Genomic DNA, 19445 nt, shown 5'->3' with positions numbered 1-19445 from the left:
GGGACATTGCCTCTGGATTGGCAGACCAGGGTGGTGGTCCCCCTCTTTAAGAAGGGGGATCGGAGGGTATGTTCCAACTACAGAGGGATCACACTCCTCAGCCTCCCTGGAAAAGTCTATTCAGGGGTCCTGGAGAGGAGGGTCCGTCGGATAGTCGAGCCTCGGATTCAGGAGGAACAGTGTGGTTTTCGTCCTGGTCGCGGAACAGTGGACCAGCTCTATACCCTTAGCAGGGTCCTGGAGGGTGCATGGGAGTTTGCCCAACCAGTCTACATGTGTTTTGTGGACTTAGAAAAGGCATTCGACCGTGTCCCTCGGGGAATCCTGTGGGGGGTACTCCGAGAGTATGGGGTACCGGCCCCCCTGATAAGGGCTGTTCAGTCCCTGTACGATCGGTGCCAGAGCTTGGTCCGCATTGCCGGCAGTAAGTCGAACCCGTTTCCAGTGAGAGTTGGACTCCGCCAGGGCTGCCCTTTGTCACCGATTCTGTTCATATCTTTTATGGACAGAATTTCTAGGCGCAGCCAGGGTGTTGAGGGGGTCCAGTTTGGTGGGCTCAGGATTGGGTCACTGCTTTTTGCAGATGATGTTGTCCTGTTTGCTTCATCAGGCCGTGATCTTCAGCTCTCTCTGGATCGGTTCGCAGCCGAGTGTGAAGCGGCTGGGATGAGAATCAGCACCTCCAAATCCGAGACCATGGTCCTCAGCCGGAAAAGGGTGGAGTGCCCTCTCAGGGTTGGTAGCGAGATCCTGCCCCAAGTGGAGGAGTTCAAGTATCTCGGGGTCTTGTTCACGAGTGAGGGAAGAATGGAGCGTGAGATCGACAGGCGGATCGGTGCGGCATCCGCAGTAATGCGGGCATTGCATCGGTCTGTCGTGGTGAAAAAGGAGCTGAGCCGCAAGGCGAAGCTCTCAATTTACCAGTCGATCTATGTTCCTACCCTCACCTATGGTCATGAGCTATGGGTAGTGACCGAAAGAACGAGATCGCGAATACAAGCGGCTGAAATGAGTTTCCTCCGCAGGGTGTCTGGGCTTTCCCTTAAAGATAGGGTGAGAAGCTCAGTCATCCAGGAGGGGCTCAGAGTAGAGCCGCTGCTCCTCCGCATCGAGAGGAGTCAGATGAGGTGGCTCGGCATCTGATCAGGATGCCTCCTGGACGCCTCCCTGGTGAGGTGTTCCGGGCACGTCCAACCGGGAGGAGGCCCCGGGGAAGACCCAGGACACGCTGGAGGGACTATGTCTCTCGACTGGCCTGGGAACGCCTTGGGATTCTCCCGGAAGAGCTCGAAGAAGTGGCCGGGGAGAGGGAAGTCTGGGCATCTCTGCTCAAGCTGCTGCCCCCGCGACCCGACCTCGGATAAGCGGGAGACAATGGATGGATGGATGGATTCTAAACAAACCACTTTCAGAAAATGCTCTAAGAGGAAAGAACACACACACACCCACAAACAAAAAAAATTTATTGAACACCCATTTCTCCCTTCATTCATTGGTCAATTGTCCTGTCTTCATTTCAGAAGCACAAAATTACTGGGAATGCATTTCATAGTTTACAAAGCATGGTGCTTTTTCTGAAAGTATATGTTAATAATAGTTCAGCAAAAATGAGTAACTTTTGTATGTTTTCAGCATTCAAATGTATAATGGACATATGGATTATGTGACAGAGTAACATGAGGATTTTTTTTCTTTTTTCATGGATGTTTTCAAATGATATTTGCTTTGTCCAGTAATGGTAACCGTTAGATAGCATTATATGATAATAATCTACTTTCTCTCATTCTGCACGAAAGCATGAGATTAAAATGTATCTCAGCCATCAATATAAAGCTCATTAGGTAATATTTGAACACAGTATCATTTTTGGCTGGAGTATTCCTTTACATATTTGATGACAAAGCAATTAATTAATTAATTAATTAAAATTATAGCAAAACAACAAAAACAAATTTTTAAAAAGTACTAAAATTCCTAAAAGTAAAAAAACTAATCAATTTCCTATTGATAACAGCCAAACAAAAAATTTTAAAAAAATCCTTATCAAGAACCTGATTTAAAAAATACTAAAATTCACAAGCAGTAGCAGAGAAAGTTAAATCAAAAGGTCAAAAAGCCACAAAATCAAAGCAAAGTGGTCAGAACACCACCAAAATCTAAGCCACAACAGCAACAGCCAAGAAAAGGGAGAACATCAGCACAGCAAATTAACCAGTTAATGCTGCATTGAAGCCACTCTGAAAAGTCTGGAGCTTTTTAAAGTCCCTTGGTCCTGTAATAAGTCTCCTCTGAAACACCTTGGGACTGTTGGTTAACAAATGGTCTTGAACTGCCGCAATCCAAAGCAAGTAGTGACATAATTTACTGAATACATGGTAAAAATAATCAATAGAAAAAATGAGTACACATGCAATCCTAGCACCGAGAAACAATGAAGTCAAACGAATTAACGGCAAAAATGTTGATCGTTTACACGGCAAATTGGACTATATAGACTATGCTGAAACAGTTAGTGGTGATTGTGCGGAACATGAAAACATCAACTTACAATATCCCGAAGAATATCTACAACCATTAACACCGTCTAGTCTTCCACCGCACAAATTACTGTAGAAAGAAGAATGTATCCAAGAAAGGTAATGCAGTAAATCTTCCACGGATAACATTAGATAACAAAGGAGATCTTGATATGCCATTCATATTAAAATGTTAACAGTTTCCCGTTAGAATAGCTTCTGTAAAGACAATTAACAAATTTCAGAGCCAAACATTCAAAAAAGTAATTCTATCTAAGAGAGAGAAAGAAACGAAATTCAGTCACGGGCCAGTTATACGTTGCGTTGTCACGATGAAAGTCCTAACACAGAATCAAAATTCAATGCGATATTGACGAAAATTTAATTCAAACAATTGGTTTTATTGAAGTTTTACAGTAAAAGTGTAAGTTTAAAAAGTATTTATGTGTTAATTAGCCAATTAGCCAAACAGAACTAAATCGTTACTTTCAAATTATTACATTTTACTATTTCTTAATATGGTTATTTACTCACTTTAATGTAAAACAGTTAGTTCTATTATGCATATGTAACAATTCCCATGAAAATAAAAATCTGTTTAAATTGTACATCGGCATCCCCAGAGCTGCAAAGAGGCTAGCGCATAGCACAGGCCTGGGGATTGGTGAGCGAAGCGAGCAGGAAGCAAAGCCCCCTAGTTAAGCAACAAAATAAAGATCTGAAAATCACACAAAAAAAGCCAAAATCAAAATCAAAAATTCATGAAACAAACCCAAAATGTCAAAGTAAAAAATAATAAATTATTAAATAAAAAGGTAGGGATGGAATACTTGCTATGAATGTATTAAATATTTTAAGTGCAGATATTTTTAAATTCCACTTCAATGTGTCTTTCAAATGCTCACATCAATAGCCAGGTAAGCTTCCATATGCCATTATATCAATGAACTCTCACGGTCAGATAACTAATTCGTCAGTTTCTCAGAAAGGGTTCTTCTTTAGCTCATCTGGCAAAAGTGGTGGCATTTTGCACTTTGTGTAGACCCACGTTTCCATCCCTGAAGTCCCATAGGTGTGATCTGGAAAATGAGCACTTTCCAAGTGAAGAGAATCTGACTGGATAGTATTTACTTATGAGCTAAGTTGACAAACAATTTTGAGAAATACTATTTACACCACAAATATTTATTTTTTGCTTCCTAACATTATTATCCCTGCTATCATCATTATTTTGGGGTTTATGTGTATTATTGGGGTTTATGTATATTTTGGGGTTATGTGTTTCGCTAACATAGAAGCCCAAACTGTCTATAGAAGAAGCTTCTGTTGCTGCTGTTGCTGCTGCTGCAAATGATGGGGCTGATGTTTGATTATCAATGGTTCTGTTTGAAATGTTGTTTCTCGTTAGTTATACAGCACAATTTATTCACATTATGCTCTAAGTATAGTTGCAGATAGGAAAACAAATAATACTAACAATGCTTACCACCCGATGTAATCTGTATGGTGTGGTGTTGACTGTGTCAGGTATTCTTATTCTTAATTGATGTAGTTGAGACTATCACACCTAAGAGTTTTGAACAATGGCATGTCTGAACATACTGTATGTGGAGCAAGTAAAGGCATGCACAAATTCCTACAGTATGTTACTTAAATCTACATACAAACATCATCTAAACTAGTCAATTATGTTGGAAAGAGATGCAGAGCTCCTTAGAAAGAAAAAACAACTTTAGTGTAAGTAAATGGGATCCCGTGAACTGAGAACTGTTAATGGTAATACCGTAACCTGTAGCTATACAAAGAGTGTAGAGGGCTTACTTGCCATAGTGTAAGGTATTGGCATGCATGAGATCTGCATGCTGCATACTACTCATGGAAAACTATATGTGTGCCCACAAGGGAGTGAGCAATTAAATAGAAACTTTACCCAAGCGTGTAACAGTGTGCAGTGTGAACGTGCCTGCATCTTTCTTTATAGGTGTACGGGGGGGGGGGGGTAGACGAGGTCAAAGATTTGCTGGTTGATCTTCGAAATGAAAGTATAAGAAAGGAAAACTGCTTTAGATTTTTGTGTATTATTTTCAGTTTATTTTTGAGTCCACTGTAAATATTCACTGTTTTTGATTTTGTACCTTTGCCATTTATTTTTGGTTGTGTGTCAAACTGAAGGACTGCATATGACAAGCTTATTTTCTTTGTACAGCACTATTAATAAATTGCACCATTGTTTTGCTCAACATTTTTTCTCTGGCTCATCTCTCCCTCTGACCCTGTTTGATCCATGAACTACAAGATATCCAAACTGTAGTCGGACACTATATTCCCACTACGTGGGGATACCAGAACTGATACACTGGGGCTGTTATTTCCCTTTATGATGGCAGGATGTTTAGTGCTGTCTATTGCAAATTATATATTCTGTATTTTTGATGGGAATTTTAAGTGAACAGAAATCTACACCATAGAATTAGTTTTTGTGTGTAACCAAAATTATTTGTCAACTTAGGTTATAATTGAATGCTACTTAATCAATATCTTGTTGGTCAGGTAATTCTCTTTTTGAAGATTCTTCCCTGAGGTTCCTCTGCACAGTCAGTCAAGGATGGCACCACCAGAAAATGGGACCAACTAGTCTTCTGACTGTGAAGGTGTCTCTTCTTCATAACAGGGTCATGCCATTTTAGCTCGACAAAATTTGTATATAACAGAAATTAAATATTTCATTACTTGATTTAATAATAATGTTATTTGTTCATTTATAGATTTCATCAACTTTTTCAAATGTGGATGCCAATTTTGTGGCAAAAAAGAGAGTTAAGACATTTCTCATTTGTTTTCATTTGGGTTTTGATTAGGTCAGAAGAAAGAAAAAGAACTGACAGGAAATAAAGAGGTACGTTTTGAAATTATCATTATATTTACACCTACAGCACTAGGGATTCTGGGAAAACAAGCTTACAGACAGTAAAGGCAATCACAAAAAATGTGAAGATCAATAATATTATTAATAGCAGCAATAATAATGATAAGATGAAAAAGTGTATAATGCATGATAAGAGCCTTGCACATTAGAGTGAATGAGGCATCTTATTTTGTAACAGTGCATTCTGCCTGTCAGCATTAATTATATTTTTTGTAGTTTTACTTGTAAATACAATTCATTATTGTTTAAATAGGCCACCATTAATTCTCTTTCTGGACTCTGACAAAAAGATTGTTTCCACTCGATCCTCTATTTGTTATGTACTATTACTCACATCCTCATTATAATCTCTTCATAAAATCTATTTTGTACATAAGAGGCAGAATCTCAGTACCTTTTGGAATCGATGATTTCTTCTGTGACATAATTCAGTACATGCCTGTTGAAAGAAAGCAGAATTTCATTACTGTGTAATAGTAAGATCCAAGATTGCCTTCAGATCTAAGGTGCATGCCAGGCAAGACACAGTGGAGCTTGTCAACCAGAATTCATTTTAGAATGCTATACTATTAATGGAATCCAACACCGAAAAAGGATTATTTTTATTATTTGTTATTTTCCCCAAAATGTTTGTAGTGATGACTGAGAAAAATTTGTAATCTTGTGTTTTAACAGAAAACTGAGATAACCAAGCTTTCCATACAATAGAACTTAAGATAGGACTCTTGACCAGTGAATGAGGGTGGAAGCAGATGTTCATTTTAAAAACACAATCCAATAGTTTTGTACATTTCCTTGAGTTTATTTAACAATATTTTAGATACATATACATGAGTTTTGGATACTGCAAACATATGTGTGGCCGCGGTCCATTGTGGATCAGAGTGGGTGCAGGATATTTTCAAAAATAATGTGGCTCAAGCGCAGAGCACTTAATTTGGGAATGAACCAATTGGCTGAACTATTCCTAATTGGGACTCTGTGGATCATTTAGTGCACCTGCACTCATAAAATATGTAAAAGGTTTCAGTAAAAGAGAAAAAAAGGAAAGAAAAATCAAGGCGAAGAAACATGAAACGAGAACAGAATCAGGCAGGTGGCAGTGCAATTGCGTCAAGGCGGTCAGGGATGCCCCACGATGGAGCGAGGGGAATGGTACTCCATGGATTGATCACTATTGCTGAGCTGAAGCTCAGGTGCTATTGTGGGCTTGAATGACCTGCAGATGCTAAAGCAGGTGGCAGGATAGGGTAGCGGGCTCAGAAGGTCCCAGTGGGTACCAACAGAGGTGACCATGTTCACAATATTTTATCCTTCAATAGAGTACTACTTTTATGGATAATTATTTATTGAATACACTGCATGTTTTGGACACCATTACATTAGAAACTTACAAATATGAACTAAGAAGTTTACAATTCAAAACTAAATCTGTAGCCTAGATGAAATATCATAGAACTAACATTGATTAACATGCCAGCAATAAGAACAACTGAGTAAACAGTTAGAAATTAGAAAACCTGGACCTTTTGACTTTATTTAAACAGAGCCTCCCTAAACTTGTAACCTCTGGACTCTAAATCCATTTTAAACACACTCTTGTCTATATTTAAAAAAATGGTATAGACTGATTTTAAATTTTGTATCTTTACTGACTTGAACCTTGTATCTTTTAGAATCTTAAAAAAGAAAATAGATGGTAACAATTACTTTTTGTAATTTGTTAGACCTAAAGTAATTAAGATACAAATAAACTAACAGCCTGATAATCATTGTTACTTTGAAGTGAAGTAGGCCTTCAAGTTTGGGATGCATGCTGAGCAAAAAAAAAAAAGAGAGAGAGAAGAATAAGGAGAGCAGAGAAGGGAAAACAACAAAAGAAAGCAGAACCCAAAGAAACTGGCAAGACCACTGCAGATTGAACAATAATCTGAAACTGAATTCATACCTTTAAAGACTCATCTTCCATCACCTGTATTTTCTGCATAAGTATTTTTAATAAGACTTTTTTAAATACATTTCCTAACCTTTTATGTCTCTTTTCAAATATATTTCCTACTTTTGCTACCATCACTTTTATTAATTTTGCTTTATAATTATATTGGTTTTATACTGTTTGATTGGGTCCAGGAATATTGTTAAGAGCACCTGGTGTGAGTGATCGCAATATTCCCACAGGGGTTAGTAGCTGAGGAGGGAGACCTTCAGTAATAAAATCAGCATGGTGAGTGGGCACCTGCTTTGGCAATTGGCACAGACGTAGCTTAACTGTTTGATCTGCCGGCTGAAAAAGGAGGAAGGTGGTCGCCCTGCCGAAGTGACCAGAACCGGGAAACCAGGGAAAACAGGCACGAAACCAATGGTCAGTTCCAAATCAAATTCTTCGTTTAATGCTACCGCATCCGGGGCAGCTGATGCGCCAGTACTGGGGAACCAGGATGCTGGTGAAAAATGGGCTACTGGCCGAAGAAACCGAAAGATCATCACGCCAAAAATGGAAATACGAATCGCCGCATGGAACGTTCGAACTGGTCATCACGTCGGCCAAAAAGAAATCATTGCCAAAGAACTGCTGAGCTGCAAAATCGACATCGCAGCTTTATCTGAACTACGACTCACAGGATCAGGGCAGATGGTCGTCAAACCACCACTCATCGACGACCAGATGGTACTCTACTACTCGGGTGGAGAAAAGCGAGAAGCAGGAGTCAGATTCATGGTTGCCCATCACGCAATCAATAGCGTCGTTGCATACCAGCCGATCTCTAATCATCTTGTAGTGCTCACCATCAAGGGCACCATCAAAACCCACCTCGTCACCATCTACGCACCAACCGAGACAAACCCAGACCTGGCCAAGGACGATTTCTACAACCAACTACAACACACGTTGGATTCGATCCCACAGACCGAATTAATTATACTGGCTGGAGATTTCAATGCCCACATTGGCGCCAATCGGACTGGGTGGGAGAGCACGATGGGTCGTTTTGGACATGGTGTAATCAATAACAACGGTTTGCGCCTCTTGTCCTTCGCCAACACCAACAAATTTATCATCGGAAACACCCAATTTCAACATCCAAAGAAGCATCAACTCACATGGCGAAATCCATCGAGCAACGACTCAGCAATTGTTGGACTACATCCTGATCAACTCCCGTTTCCGATCATCACTTAAGGATGTCCGTTCGATGCGTGGCCCGGACTGTGGATCAGACCTCTATCTTGTGCGCGCCATGGTCAAACTTCGACTGCAAAGAGCCAAATGCAAATCGCGCCTATCGGCAAAACTTGACTGGAAATGCTTGTCAGATCCCGCCCGCAAGGCGGTTATCCAACCGTTTCGCAGCATTGGTGCCATCCAAAGACGTCAGCGTTGAAGAGCAACAAGTTTCGGACGCCATCATGGAAAGCGCCAAAGAACTATGTCCTCCCACACGCCACCGAACACAGCCGTGGATATCCGAAGAATGCCTCGATATGGTAGCTGAACGAAAAAGTGTAAAGCTGGTCGATGCGAGGCTTACTGGAACCAAGTAGCGGCCGACTTGGAAGAAGCGGCCTCAAAGCACGAGTACCACACGATTTATCGAACGCTCTGACGCCTGAGTGGAAAAACCAAATCAACAAACGATAACATCCGAAAAGCCGATGGCACCTTCGTACGATCATTGACTGAGCGGTTACAGCGTTGGAAGGAGTTCTTCGAGACACTGTACAACCACGACCCGCCACAAGGACCACTAGCAGAGCCGCCACTCATCGAGGCACCAGAGACCCCAATGTCCGATGATGAACCGACCCTGGCGGAGGTGAAGATGGCCATCCGGACTTTGAAAAATGGTAAAGTGCCTGGTGTGGATGCGATCACCGCGGAATCGATCAAGGCTGGCGGCGATGTTCTCCTCCAACGAGTGCACCTGCTTCTGCAAAATATTTGGCGTACAGAGACGATTCCAAGAACGTGGAAGAAGGCCATCATTATCCCAAACTTCACGAAAGGCAACAACCGAGAATGCCAAAACTACCGTGGCATCAGTCTGCTCTCGATTGTTGGAAAAGTCTTCATGAAAGTAATCCAATCACGCCTGCAGAAGCATCGCGAACAAACAAGCTGCGAGGAGCAAGCCAGCTTCAGGCCTCGCCGCGGTTGCTGTGACCAGATATTCAGCCTTCGCCAGGTTATGGAAGAGCGAATTCGATGTGGGAAACAGACGGTCATCGTCTTTGTTGACTTTCGATCCGCGTTCGACTGCATCGATTGGCCAGCACTTTGGATGACGCTGGAGACCGAGCACATCCCACCAAAAGTCATCAAGCTACTGCGGGACAATTACAACGGATCATCGAGCCAAATACGCATCCGAAACGAGCTGTCGACTGAACTCGCCATTCGCACTGGAGTTCGCCAGGGAGACGTCGCCTCACCGCTGCTCTTCAACATCGTACTCGATGCCATTATGAGGAAAGTCTTCGAGGGCAGACGCGGAGTCCAGTTCGATGAAAATGGCACTGTGACAGATCTAATGTTTGCAGATGACAGCAGTGTGCTGGCTGAGGATGACGCCAAAGCCACGGACGCTCTCTACAAGATCGCCCGCGCCGCCCAGTCATATGGATTGAAGATAAACATTGAAAAGACGAAGGTGCTGACAACAGATGGATCGCCTGCAAATGTCCACCTCGACAGCATCCAAATACAGCAAGTTCAGCAGTTCAAATACCTTGGCTCACTGATCGAACAGAAGAAAGTCACGTCCACGGCGGAGATCCACAGTCGAATAGGTCAAGCAACCACAGCATTCGCTTCTCTAAAGTGGTGCTTGTGGAAGCGAACTAATATTTCCGTTCCGAGCAAAATCCGCCTTTTCCGGACGCTGATCCTGCCGATTCTACTCTATGGATCCGAAACGTGGACGGTGCTCAAGGCGGACCTCAACAAACTCGAAGTTTGCCAGATGCGTTGCCTCCGGCAGATATTACGAGTATCACTCCGAGACCGCCTTCGAAATGAGGACATCCGACGGAGATGTGACAACCAACCGCCAATCGAGGAACAAATTCAAACACGTCGACTGCGATGGTTTGGCCATGTATGTCAAATGGACGCGAGCCGACTACCACACCAACTCCTCTGGCGTGAACGACCCACCCAGTGGCGAATCCAACGAACGGCACCGATGAAAACATGGTTAAAACAGGTCGAAGATGACATCAGAAATCACAGAATAAATCTCGACGAGGCCAGAACAATCGCCAACGATCGTCATACATGGAAACGAGTTGTGAAGGAGATCCGACAACCATTGGCACCCACAGCAGCGTATGGGCTTAGGAGCCGATCCAGACCCTACGCCAGCTAGGGATCAAAGAAGAAGAAGAAGATGCTGAACTAGTAAGTCTCCTTGCCTAAAGCAGCTATCCACATATAAATAAGGCTGAACTTTTGGGGCACTATAAAGCAGCTATATTAAGGCAAAATTCCACATCAATACCTTACTTGCTATTGCATGCCTTTCCTTGCCCTATTCCATCTTGGTTATGACTATCAATGTCAGTGGTTGGTTCACATCTGTTGTCACTGGAGCCTAATTCAATATCCTGACATCACGTTCCATTTGTATACTGACAATACTCACCTCTTAATGAAGATGTCTCCAAAATGTGCCTTGGCAATTGACAATCATAAATACATGGATTTCAGGAAACTAAACTAGATGAACACAAAATTGAACTCCTTTTCTGAGATCTACATCTCAAGTCAAACACTTGACCTCACTCATTGAACCATGGCTCCTACAAATGTATCCCTTCATACTCTATCACCAGCAATTGAGTCATACTTGATGGGATATTCATTACATCTCAAATGGATTATATTGTTATCACTGGTCAAAGGCAAAGGTTTAGTATATTTTTCAATAACATGTTATGGAACTAAAATTTGAAAACGTACCTAACTATAATATTGTAAGCACTAGTACAATGCATCCATTGAAACCCGTATGAGTTCTGATTCACTATACAGAATTCTCTTCACTTTTCATAAAACTCACATGGAAAATAAAATTTACAAAATATTTTATACAAATGACAGCACAGAGTACAGATTTCACTTGAGAGTTATTTGTTTCAGGTCCTCTTGTGATGGTTTCAACATAGAATAATATTTTGCAGATGTTAAAGATTGTTTACTCACTGTGAGAATGCAGTTGTATAAAGCTGTGGATTTGCGGTTCATTATGAAGTCACACATAAAGGAGCACAACAGGTCAGTCACTTCGATCAAATATGATGGAAGGAGAAGGAGTAACAGAAGGAGTAAGAAATTAAGCTGTTAGGTGTAGAGGTATGGGGTGCAAATGTGAGGTGGAAGAGCTGGAAGGGGTCATCAAATATAGATATATATCAAATGAAATAATGTCAACAATTTTTGACAATGTAATTAACCATGGGCTGAAGCATTGGAGAAGCAGGAATGTGGGTTTCAAATAATCTGAGCAGATCAACAGTTGGATTAATTATAAGTGCCTTCAGGAGGGAGAATAGTTAAGAATTAGTGTTACCACAGAGCATTTAAAGAATTACAGTATAGTCTACCACATACTTCAAATGATATACATCTATATACATAATTCATTAAGCCGCCGACAAGTAGACACCCATGGAAAGCACGTAAGACAGCCACGCCCACCAACTCTAAGACCATTGGATATGACGACAACTCGCAGAGCCACGCCCACCAACTTGGACGCGACGCTTCGGAAAACACGCTGTCATTTATGTTTGTCTGTGCTAGAGTCCACATGCATCTCTGACCCACGTTGACTGTTCATAGAGGCATGTTTCTCGCGGATGTGAATCGCTGTATGCAGCGTCTAAAACAGTTTGTGAGGGGTATCCCATGGGATCCTTAAAACAATCCTTTAAAACTGAGGTTAAAACACAATGAAGGAAGCAGCCGTTAAAAACCAATAAGCCCTGTGCCTCTTTTTCATTAGTGTCTCACCTGCTTCACCAATGCAGGCCCTGCAACAGTCGAGACGCTCGTTCAGCAGCTGACCTTCTCTGTGCCTGACTCCACTACTGTCAGTTGCCTGATTAAAAATGGCCTTTTGAAGGGGAGCTATGGACCCGCTATACCACAGGAACACATTGCCTTCGAGCCTGCTCTCGCTCACTCTAACATACCGGCTTTCTCTCTCTCCTCATTCGCTTGCACACTGCACAGAGGAGAAATGCCCGCAGCACGACTCCACCTGGAAACTGTTTCAGCCACACTTCCACGCCCCTCGCTACGCTGTGAGTGCGATGATTATTTATTTAAAAATGTCCTTTTGAAGGGGAGCTGTGGACCCGCTATACCACAGGATCACCTGTGACATTGCCTTCACATTGTTTTCCTTTTATTTCTGACCCCATCGAGCAGATCAGACACCCAGGCAAACAACACTGAATAATCAATAGCTGCAACTACTTTGCCCGCCCCAACTCCTCACCTGAGTCAGTTTCGTCTGTGTTCAGCAGTGTTTCCCAAACTCGGTCCTGGTGAACCCCTGTGGCTGCAGGGTTTTGTTCCAACCAGAACCCTAATCATTAATGCCGGTGAAACTCATCCGGGATAAGTCGGTTTTTCAAACGCAGCCGTGTAGTACATTAGTTTAGCTGGATCTAATCATCCGAGATGAATGCGCGCGCCCGCGCTGAGTAAAAAGCCAATGTATATTGAGTCTAGAAAACATGATCAGTAAGTCTTTGATAGGCTGCAACAAAATTATGAAAGTACGGGCGCATTTTTTTCACACAAGCTGTGTGTGTGTGTGGGTGGATGTTAGTTAGTTAATTAGTTACTCAAAGGATTTCAAGATTTAATATGCACAAGCGGTAACACTGCAAAAGCAGCCCAAACCAGAAAAGACGGCTGGCAAAAAGTGGCCGACAAATTAAACATGTGTGCATTGTACTTACTGAAAGCAGCGTTACGGATTTTGCAAATGTTCATTTTTTTCACTGCTTAAAAAACATTAAAAAAGCTGCATGATTATGCGGCGTATACTACGACCCGGGTTGGTATGCAGCGTGTAAAACAGTTTTTTCTTTGTCGCGGATAATTTACCTTTTATTTTTACATGAAGACAATTTCTTGTTAGATTGGCCTTTGCGATGACAATTAATATGGCACAGGGCCAGACACCCAGGCAAACAACACTGAATAATCAATAGCTGCAACTACTTTGCCCGCCCCAACTCCTCACCTGAGTCAGTTTCGTCTGTGTTCAGCAGTGTTTCCCAAACTTGGTCCTGGTGAAACCCTATGGCTGCAGTGTTTTGTTACAACCGGATTCCTAATCATTACTGCCGGTGAAACTCATCCGGGATAAGTCGGTTTTTCAAACGCAGCCATGTAGCAGATTAGTCTACCTGGATGTAATAATCCGAGATGAATGCGCGCCCCCCCGCGCTGAGTGAAAAGCCAATGTATATTGAGTCTAGAAAACATGATCAAATAGTCCTTGATAGGCTGCAACAAAATGATGAAAGAACAGGGGCATTTTTTTCACACAAGCTGTGCGTGTGGGTGGGTGCTAATTAGTTAATTAGTTACTCGAAGGATTTCAAGATTTAATATGCACAAGCGGTAACACTGCAAAAGCAGCCCAAACCAGAAAAGACGACTGGCAAAAAGTGGCCGACAAATTAAATGCGTGTGCATTGTACTTACTGAAAGCAGCGTTACGGATTTTGCAAATGTTCATTTTTTTCCCTCTGCTTAAAAAACATTTAAAAAGTGGCGTGATTATGCGGCGTATACTAAGCCGCGGGTTGGTATGCAGCGTGTAAAACAGTTTGTTTGTCGCGGATAATTTGCCTTTTACTATTACACGAAGACAATTTCCTGTTAATACTTCGTTACATTGATATAGCTGTGTTCTCAGTATTCAAAGCGTTATCCACCCAGGGAGGAACCGGGAAGCGAACCCACAATCTTCCACAGTCTCCTTACTGCAAAGCAGCAGCACTACTACAGCGCCACAAGGCAGTTAAAGAATGTACCAGGCTTGATTTTGTTTTCACTTCCATTTACAGCGATTGGGTCATAGATAGCATTGTTGCAATGTTACTTTTCTTGGTGGCTTATTACATTACGGATGTTTCACATGTTCATTTTTTTCCCTTGTGCTTAAAAGACATTAAAAAAGTGTTTCTCAACTGTGACTCCGGAACATCTCAGTATGCAAGCTATATTAAGCGTCAACAACGAAGACTCGCTACACCTTAATTTACAAGTACTGACACTTATCCCTACCAACGAAGTAACTTTCACCAGCATGGCCTTCTTCGTCACAGACGATCCCGCTTTCAGTCACGGACAATTATATGTTGCTCTCTCCAGAGGTCTATCTTTTCATTCACTCACAGTCGTATCCTCAAACCCACGCCATTTGGACAACTGTGTCGTTCAGGAAGTGTTCACCCATCAATACATAATTATGCGGTGTATGCTATGCCGCGGGTTGGCTAGTACAGCATATTCCATTTGTATAGCGTTCAACTACCATGAAAAATATTTGATTTTTGTACACCACAGGGAAGAAAGAAGATCATATGCTGGAAGCAGATGGGCAAAATTTACAGCTGAACAGCAGACTGCTATAATAAATATGGTGCTGGACGACAATGCTCTCTGCCCGAACAACATAAAAGAGAAAGTCATTTAAGACAATGATGTTTCAAAATATCAGCACCATAAGTCTAGCTACTATTGACCAGCTTTTGAAGAGGAATTGGATAATAGTGAAGGAGATCTATAAGGTACCATTTGAATGAAACAGTGCCAGAGTGAAAGTGCTGCAGTATCATTTAGTTCAGATGTACCTGCACTTCATGAACTCATGTTATATAGTAATAGACTCAGTGTATTTATTGCATTCAGTCAGTTGGTGTAATACATTACTGCATGGAGAAGGTGATAAATAATATCCGTGGTATGATGGGAGCTGATAAAGCCACTTTGATCTGTGTAGACAAATTTGTAAATAACCACTCTGAGGCAGCAGGAAAGAAGTCTATCCAGCAGTTTGGTAACTGCATTCATCAAAGGAATTGGGCAGTGATTTGAAAATTTTTATCCTGTTTTGCTTGGAGAGTAATTAGGCTAGGTTAATGAAAGTGTGTGTTTTTGTTAAGGTGATGGATGACTTCATCGTTAAAAAGACAACTAATTCGAATAGGGCTTGGTGATTTTCCATTGCTTATAGAATCCAAAGACTCCCTAAGCTCTTCCAGTGGGAGAAGAGAATCTAAAAACAAATCTACTTCAATAGGCCTGAAAAGATCCAGGCTGCGTAAGAAGGAGCTAATATTAGACAATATTAGACAATACATATATGATCTGTCAAAGCGCTACAAAGCATACTGGTATTTACAGCAGAAAGGTGAAGCACCAGGGATAAAAATATATGTCTAGTTAAGTTAGTAAAGAGAATGATAGTTTGGGGAGTAGAAGGATTATTCGATAACAGGATTGAATAATTAAAGGATGGCTGAGATCCGAACCAAATTTACAGCCTGGATGATGTATAGGGGCAGGGAGTGTATGTACACTAGGGGGGGCTAATAATATTATTTGCATCTGTAGTTGGAATTATTTCAATTCCATCCAACTTTAAAATGTCACCAATTTAGGACAACCAGGAAGATGGTGAGTTAGCTTAACATCTATTAACTACCTAAGGTCACTTGAACCTAATTTTTAATTGCAATGTCAAGATTAGTCAGAGCCTATCCTGGCAACATCAAATGCAAAACAAGAAACATCTTTGGAATGCACAAATTCTACCAGGAGAAAAGCCACCAAGACACAGGGACAACATTAAACCTCTCACAAACATCAGCCCTCATGTAAATTGCCAGATTCAAAATGTATTAACATTTTACAAACTCCTTGTAAAAATTATGCTGGAGCAATTTTTGAGCTCATAAAATCCTGGATTTTTACTTTTATTTTTTTTTCTATGACTTAGAAAAGTATTACATCTCTAATTTGATAAAATAATGTTCAAATTAGTAAAGAAATTCTGTCCTTTTATCGGGATTGAGGGGTGTAATTATAAAATTATTGACTAAATAAATTCATTAGTTGCTTGCTTTATTATTTTAAATTGCTTACCTTTTAATAAAAAGAAAAACATTTTTTTTGCTTCTGTAGAAACTAAATTTTCCCTTGAAACTAATCTATCTATCTATCTATCTATCTATCTATCTATCTATCTATCTATCTATCTATCTATCTATCTATCTATCTATCTATCTATCTATCTATCTATCTATCTATCTATCTATCTATCTATCTATCTATCTATCTATCTACATCCTGCACATATCTTTATACAAGGTGATGTATGTTGGTTGATTTTTCACAAAGGATCTTAAAGCTATTTGCGCCAAGCCTACTGTACATATTCAAGAAAGAATTTACCAGCGGGAATTATGTAAGAAAAAGAAATAAATACAGGGCTAGAGAAAAGACACCTACCATCCTGCATAGGCATATAATCCTGAATAAAAAGCCAGTGGTAACTTGTCCAGTGTCAAGGAACTGTTGTCAAAAGCTTTGTGGAAATTTTCAGTGTGCCCTGTAAAGGTAAAAATACAAATCTGATCAAATATTCTACAATGGGAAGTCACTATATAAATAAAATGTATTATTGTTATTATTATTATTAAGTAGACTAGAAGATGGAGAGATCAGTGAAATCAAATTGCAGCACACTTTCAATATATTTCATCCTTGGTTAATGGAGGCTGAACCCTTGTTGCTACATGATTAGTTAAAGCACACATTTCTCTAAAGTAGAAAAAAACCTATTAGAAATTTTGAAACTGGTGACTAATCAAAAAGTTCTGAGTCTTAACTGAAAGGAACATTTGATTTTGTAAGTGTCCAACGATTAGCTTCTGTTTACTAATATATGTCAATTGCGATTTTGTGATTTATACTGTACATATATTTTAAATCCAAGCCAATTTGGATGCTGTGAATCACAAAAATCATGTATTATGTGTGACAGACAGCCCTATAATGGAAGGTCCAGGGAAGAGAGCATATCTAGACCATTGCATCCAGCGGAGCGCTAGAGGGCAGCCCCCCTGGCATATAGCAGTGCCATGGATTGGGAGCATGAAAGCTCAACCGTGCTGGGGCACATGGCCACTGCCAGGGGGCACCTGGAGAACTACTGAGCCCTTGCTTGCAGCACTTCTGCCACACCCAGAAGTGCAGCCTAATTAGGCCAATTACCACCTGGAGCACCTCCGGGTGCCTTACAAAAAGAGCCAGCAGCCACTACTCCAGAAGCCAGAGTCAGGAGGGAGGAGTGGAGACGGAAGAACTGTGAATTGGAAGGAAAGAAAGGACTGTGAATTTTGCTGTGGTGCTGTATGTATTGTGCTGTGTTTTAGGGAGCTAGGAAGAAGTGCTTCCCCAGCTGTAAATAAACACATGCTTTGCTGAACTGAGAATTTATTAATATTGACAGGGAGAAAATTACAGACTACAACACAATTAATAATAATTCTATTTTGCCGTATTCAAAAGCCTAAAATTGACAACATGTATTGCTTGATTTCTGACACTGATCATTACTACTGAAAGATTCACCAGCAGAGTTCTGCATTACTTCTTATATTAGAATGAAGTATTAAAAACTTCAGCCTGGTCTACCATATGTTAGAGAGCAGAGGTTTTAAATATTTGTTGAATGGAATTACAGGCCTCTTTGGAGTTTTTTTTTTTTTTCAGTTTATAGAGAACATCCACTGTATATACGTAAAAGAAGCAAGATCGAAATAGCTTTTTGCTTAAAATAATAATAATAAATATAATAGAACTGTAGAAGTGTAGGATACAAAAGCTTATTCCTGCCACTCAAAAAAAAAACATTGTGTTATTTTGGAAAAATGTTGAATTATTTCACAATGATTATTGCATTATTTCACAAAAGTTATTGCCTTTGGTAGTCAACGTCATTGTGCATGCATGTGCTCCTGATGTCCTCTGATGGTTACTGAGGGATAGATTAAGGATGTGCATAGTCTGCAATCAATTAGCAAGAACTGAACAAACACTGTAAGGATTCATTTAATCCTGAATGTACTGTGGAGTACATTTAATCCACACGGTTCAGGGTCACAGAGAGCCAGAGGTTATCACAACACCAAATATACTAACAGCAGCAGGTTGCTTTTTCAGAAATAATACAATTCTTTTGCAGGCTAATACTATATTTTTTACTGAGTGGTAGGAATAGGCTTCCACAGCAGAACACACAGACAAAACAAAATAAAATTTAACAATCAACATAAAAACATGACTGTAACTCTAAGCTTTGACTTCCTTGCCATTGTTAAAGGTTGATTTACTTTAAAGCATGTTGCATTCAAAATAAGCTGATGTGGACAGTAAACAACCATTATGGTTATTTGTTTAAATATGATGGTTAAAATTTAATGCCAAGTTAAACTGGTCCTTAAGTCATTTGCAAAAGATGGTACTAACTTCCTATCACCTGGCCTTTCCTGCTCACTTCAGAATTTCACTGTTTCATTTCTCATGATTAAGTACCGTTTATAGCATTTCTTATTACAAGCCTTGAACTATTGTTATAGTAGGTTTTGTTATTAATTTTAATGTCACTGTTCTCTGTGCGGGCGGCATGGTGGCGCAGTGGGTAGCGCTGCTGCCTCGCAGTTGGGAGACCTGGGGACCCGGGTTTGCTTCCCGGGTCCTCCCTGCGTGGAGTTTGCATGTTCTCCCCGTGTCTGCGTGGGTTTCCTCCGGGCGCTCCGGTTTCCTCCCACAGTCCAAAGACATGCAGGTTAGGTGTATTGGCGATTCTACATTGGCCCTAGTGTGTGCTTGGTGTGTGGGTGTGTTTGTGTGTGTCCTGTGGTGGGTTGGCACCCTGCCCGGGATTGGTTCCTGTCTTGTGCCCTGTGTT

The 19445-nt window shown here is 40.9% G+C and overlaps 1 protein-coding gene across 1 annotated transcript in view; it reads right to left on the bottom strand.

The window, feature by feature from the left end:
• Positions 1-19445, bottom strand: part of LOC114654852 (cystine/glutamate transporter-like) — a 90367-nt gene that overhangs the window by 21884 nt on the left and 49038 nt on the right. Inside the window, 2 exon segments of the mRNA XM_051923992.1 lie at positions 5837-5881; positions 16982-17081. Coding sequence (XP_051779952.1) covers positions 5837-5881; positions 16982-17081 — 145 coding nt within the window.

Source organism: Erpetoichthys calabaricus, chromosome 1, assembly GCF_900747795.2.
Source record: "Erpetoichthys calabaricus chromosome 1, fErpCal1.3, whole genome shotgun sequence".
NCBI classification, from domain to species: Eukaryota; Metazoa; Chordata; class Cladistia; order Polypteriformes; family Polypteridae; genus Erpetoichthys; species Erpetoichthys calabaricus.
This window is presented reverse-complemented; position numbering and strand designations above follow the sequence as displayed.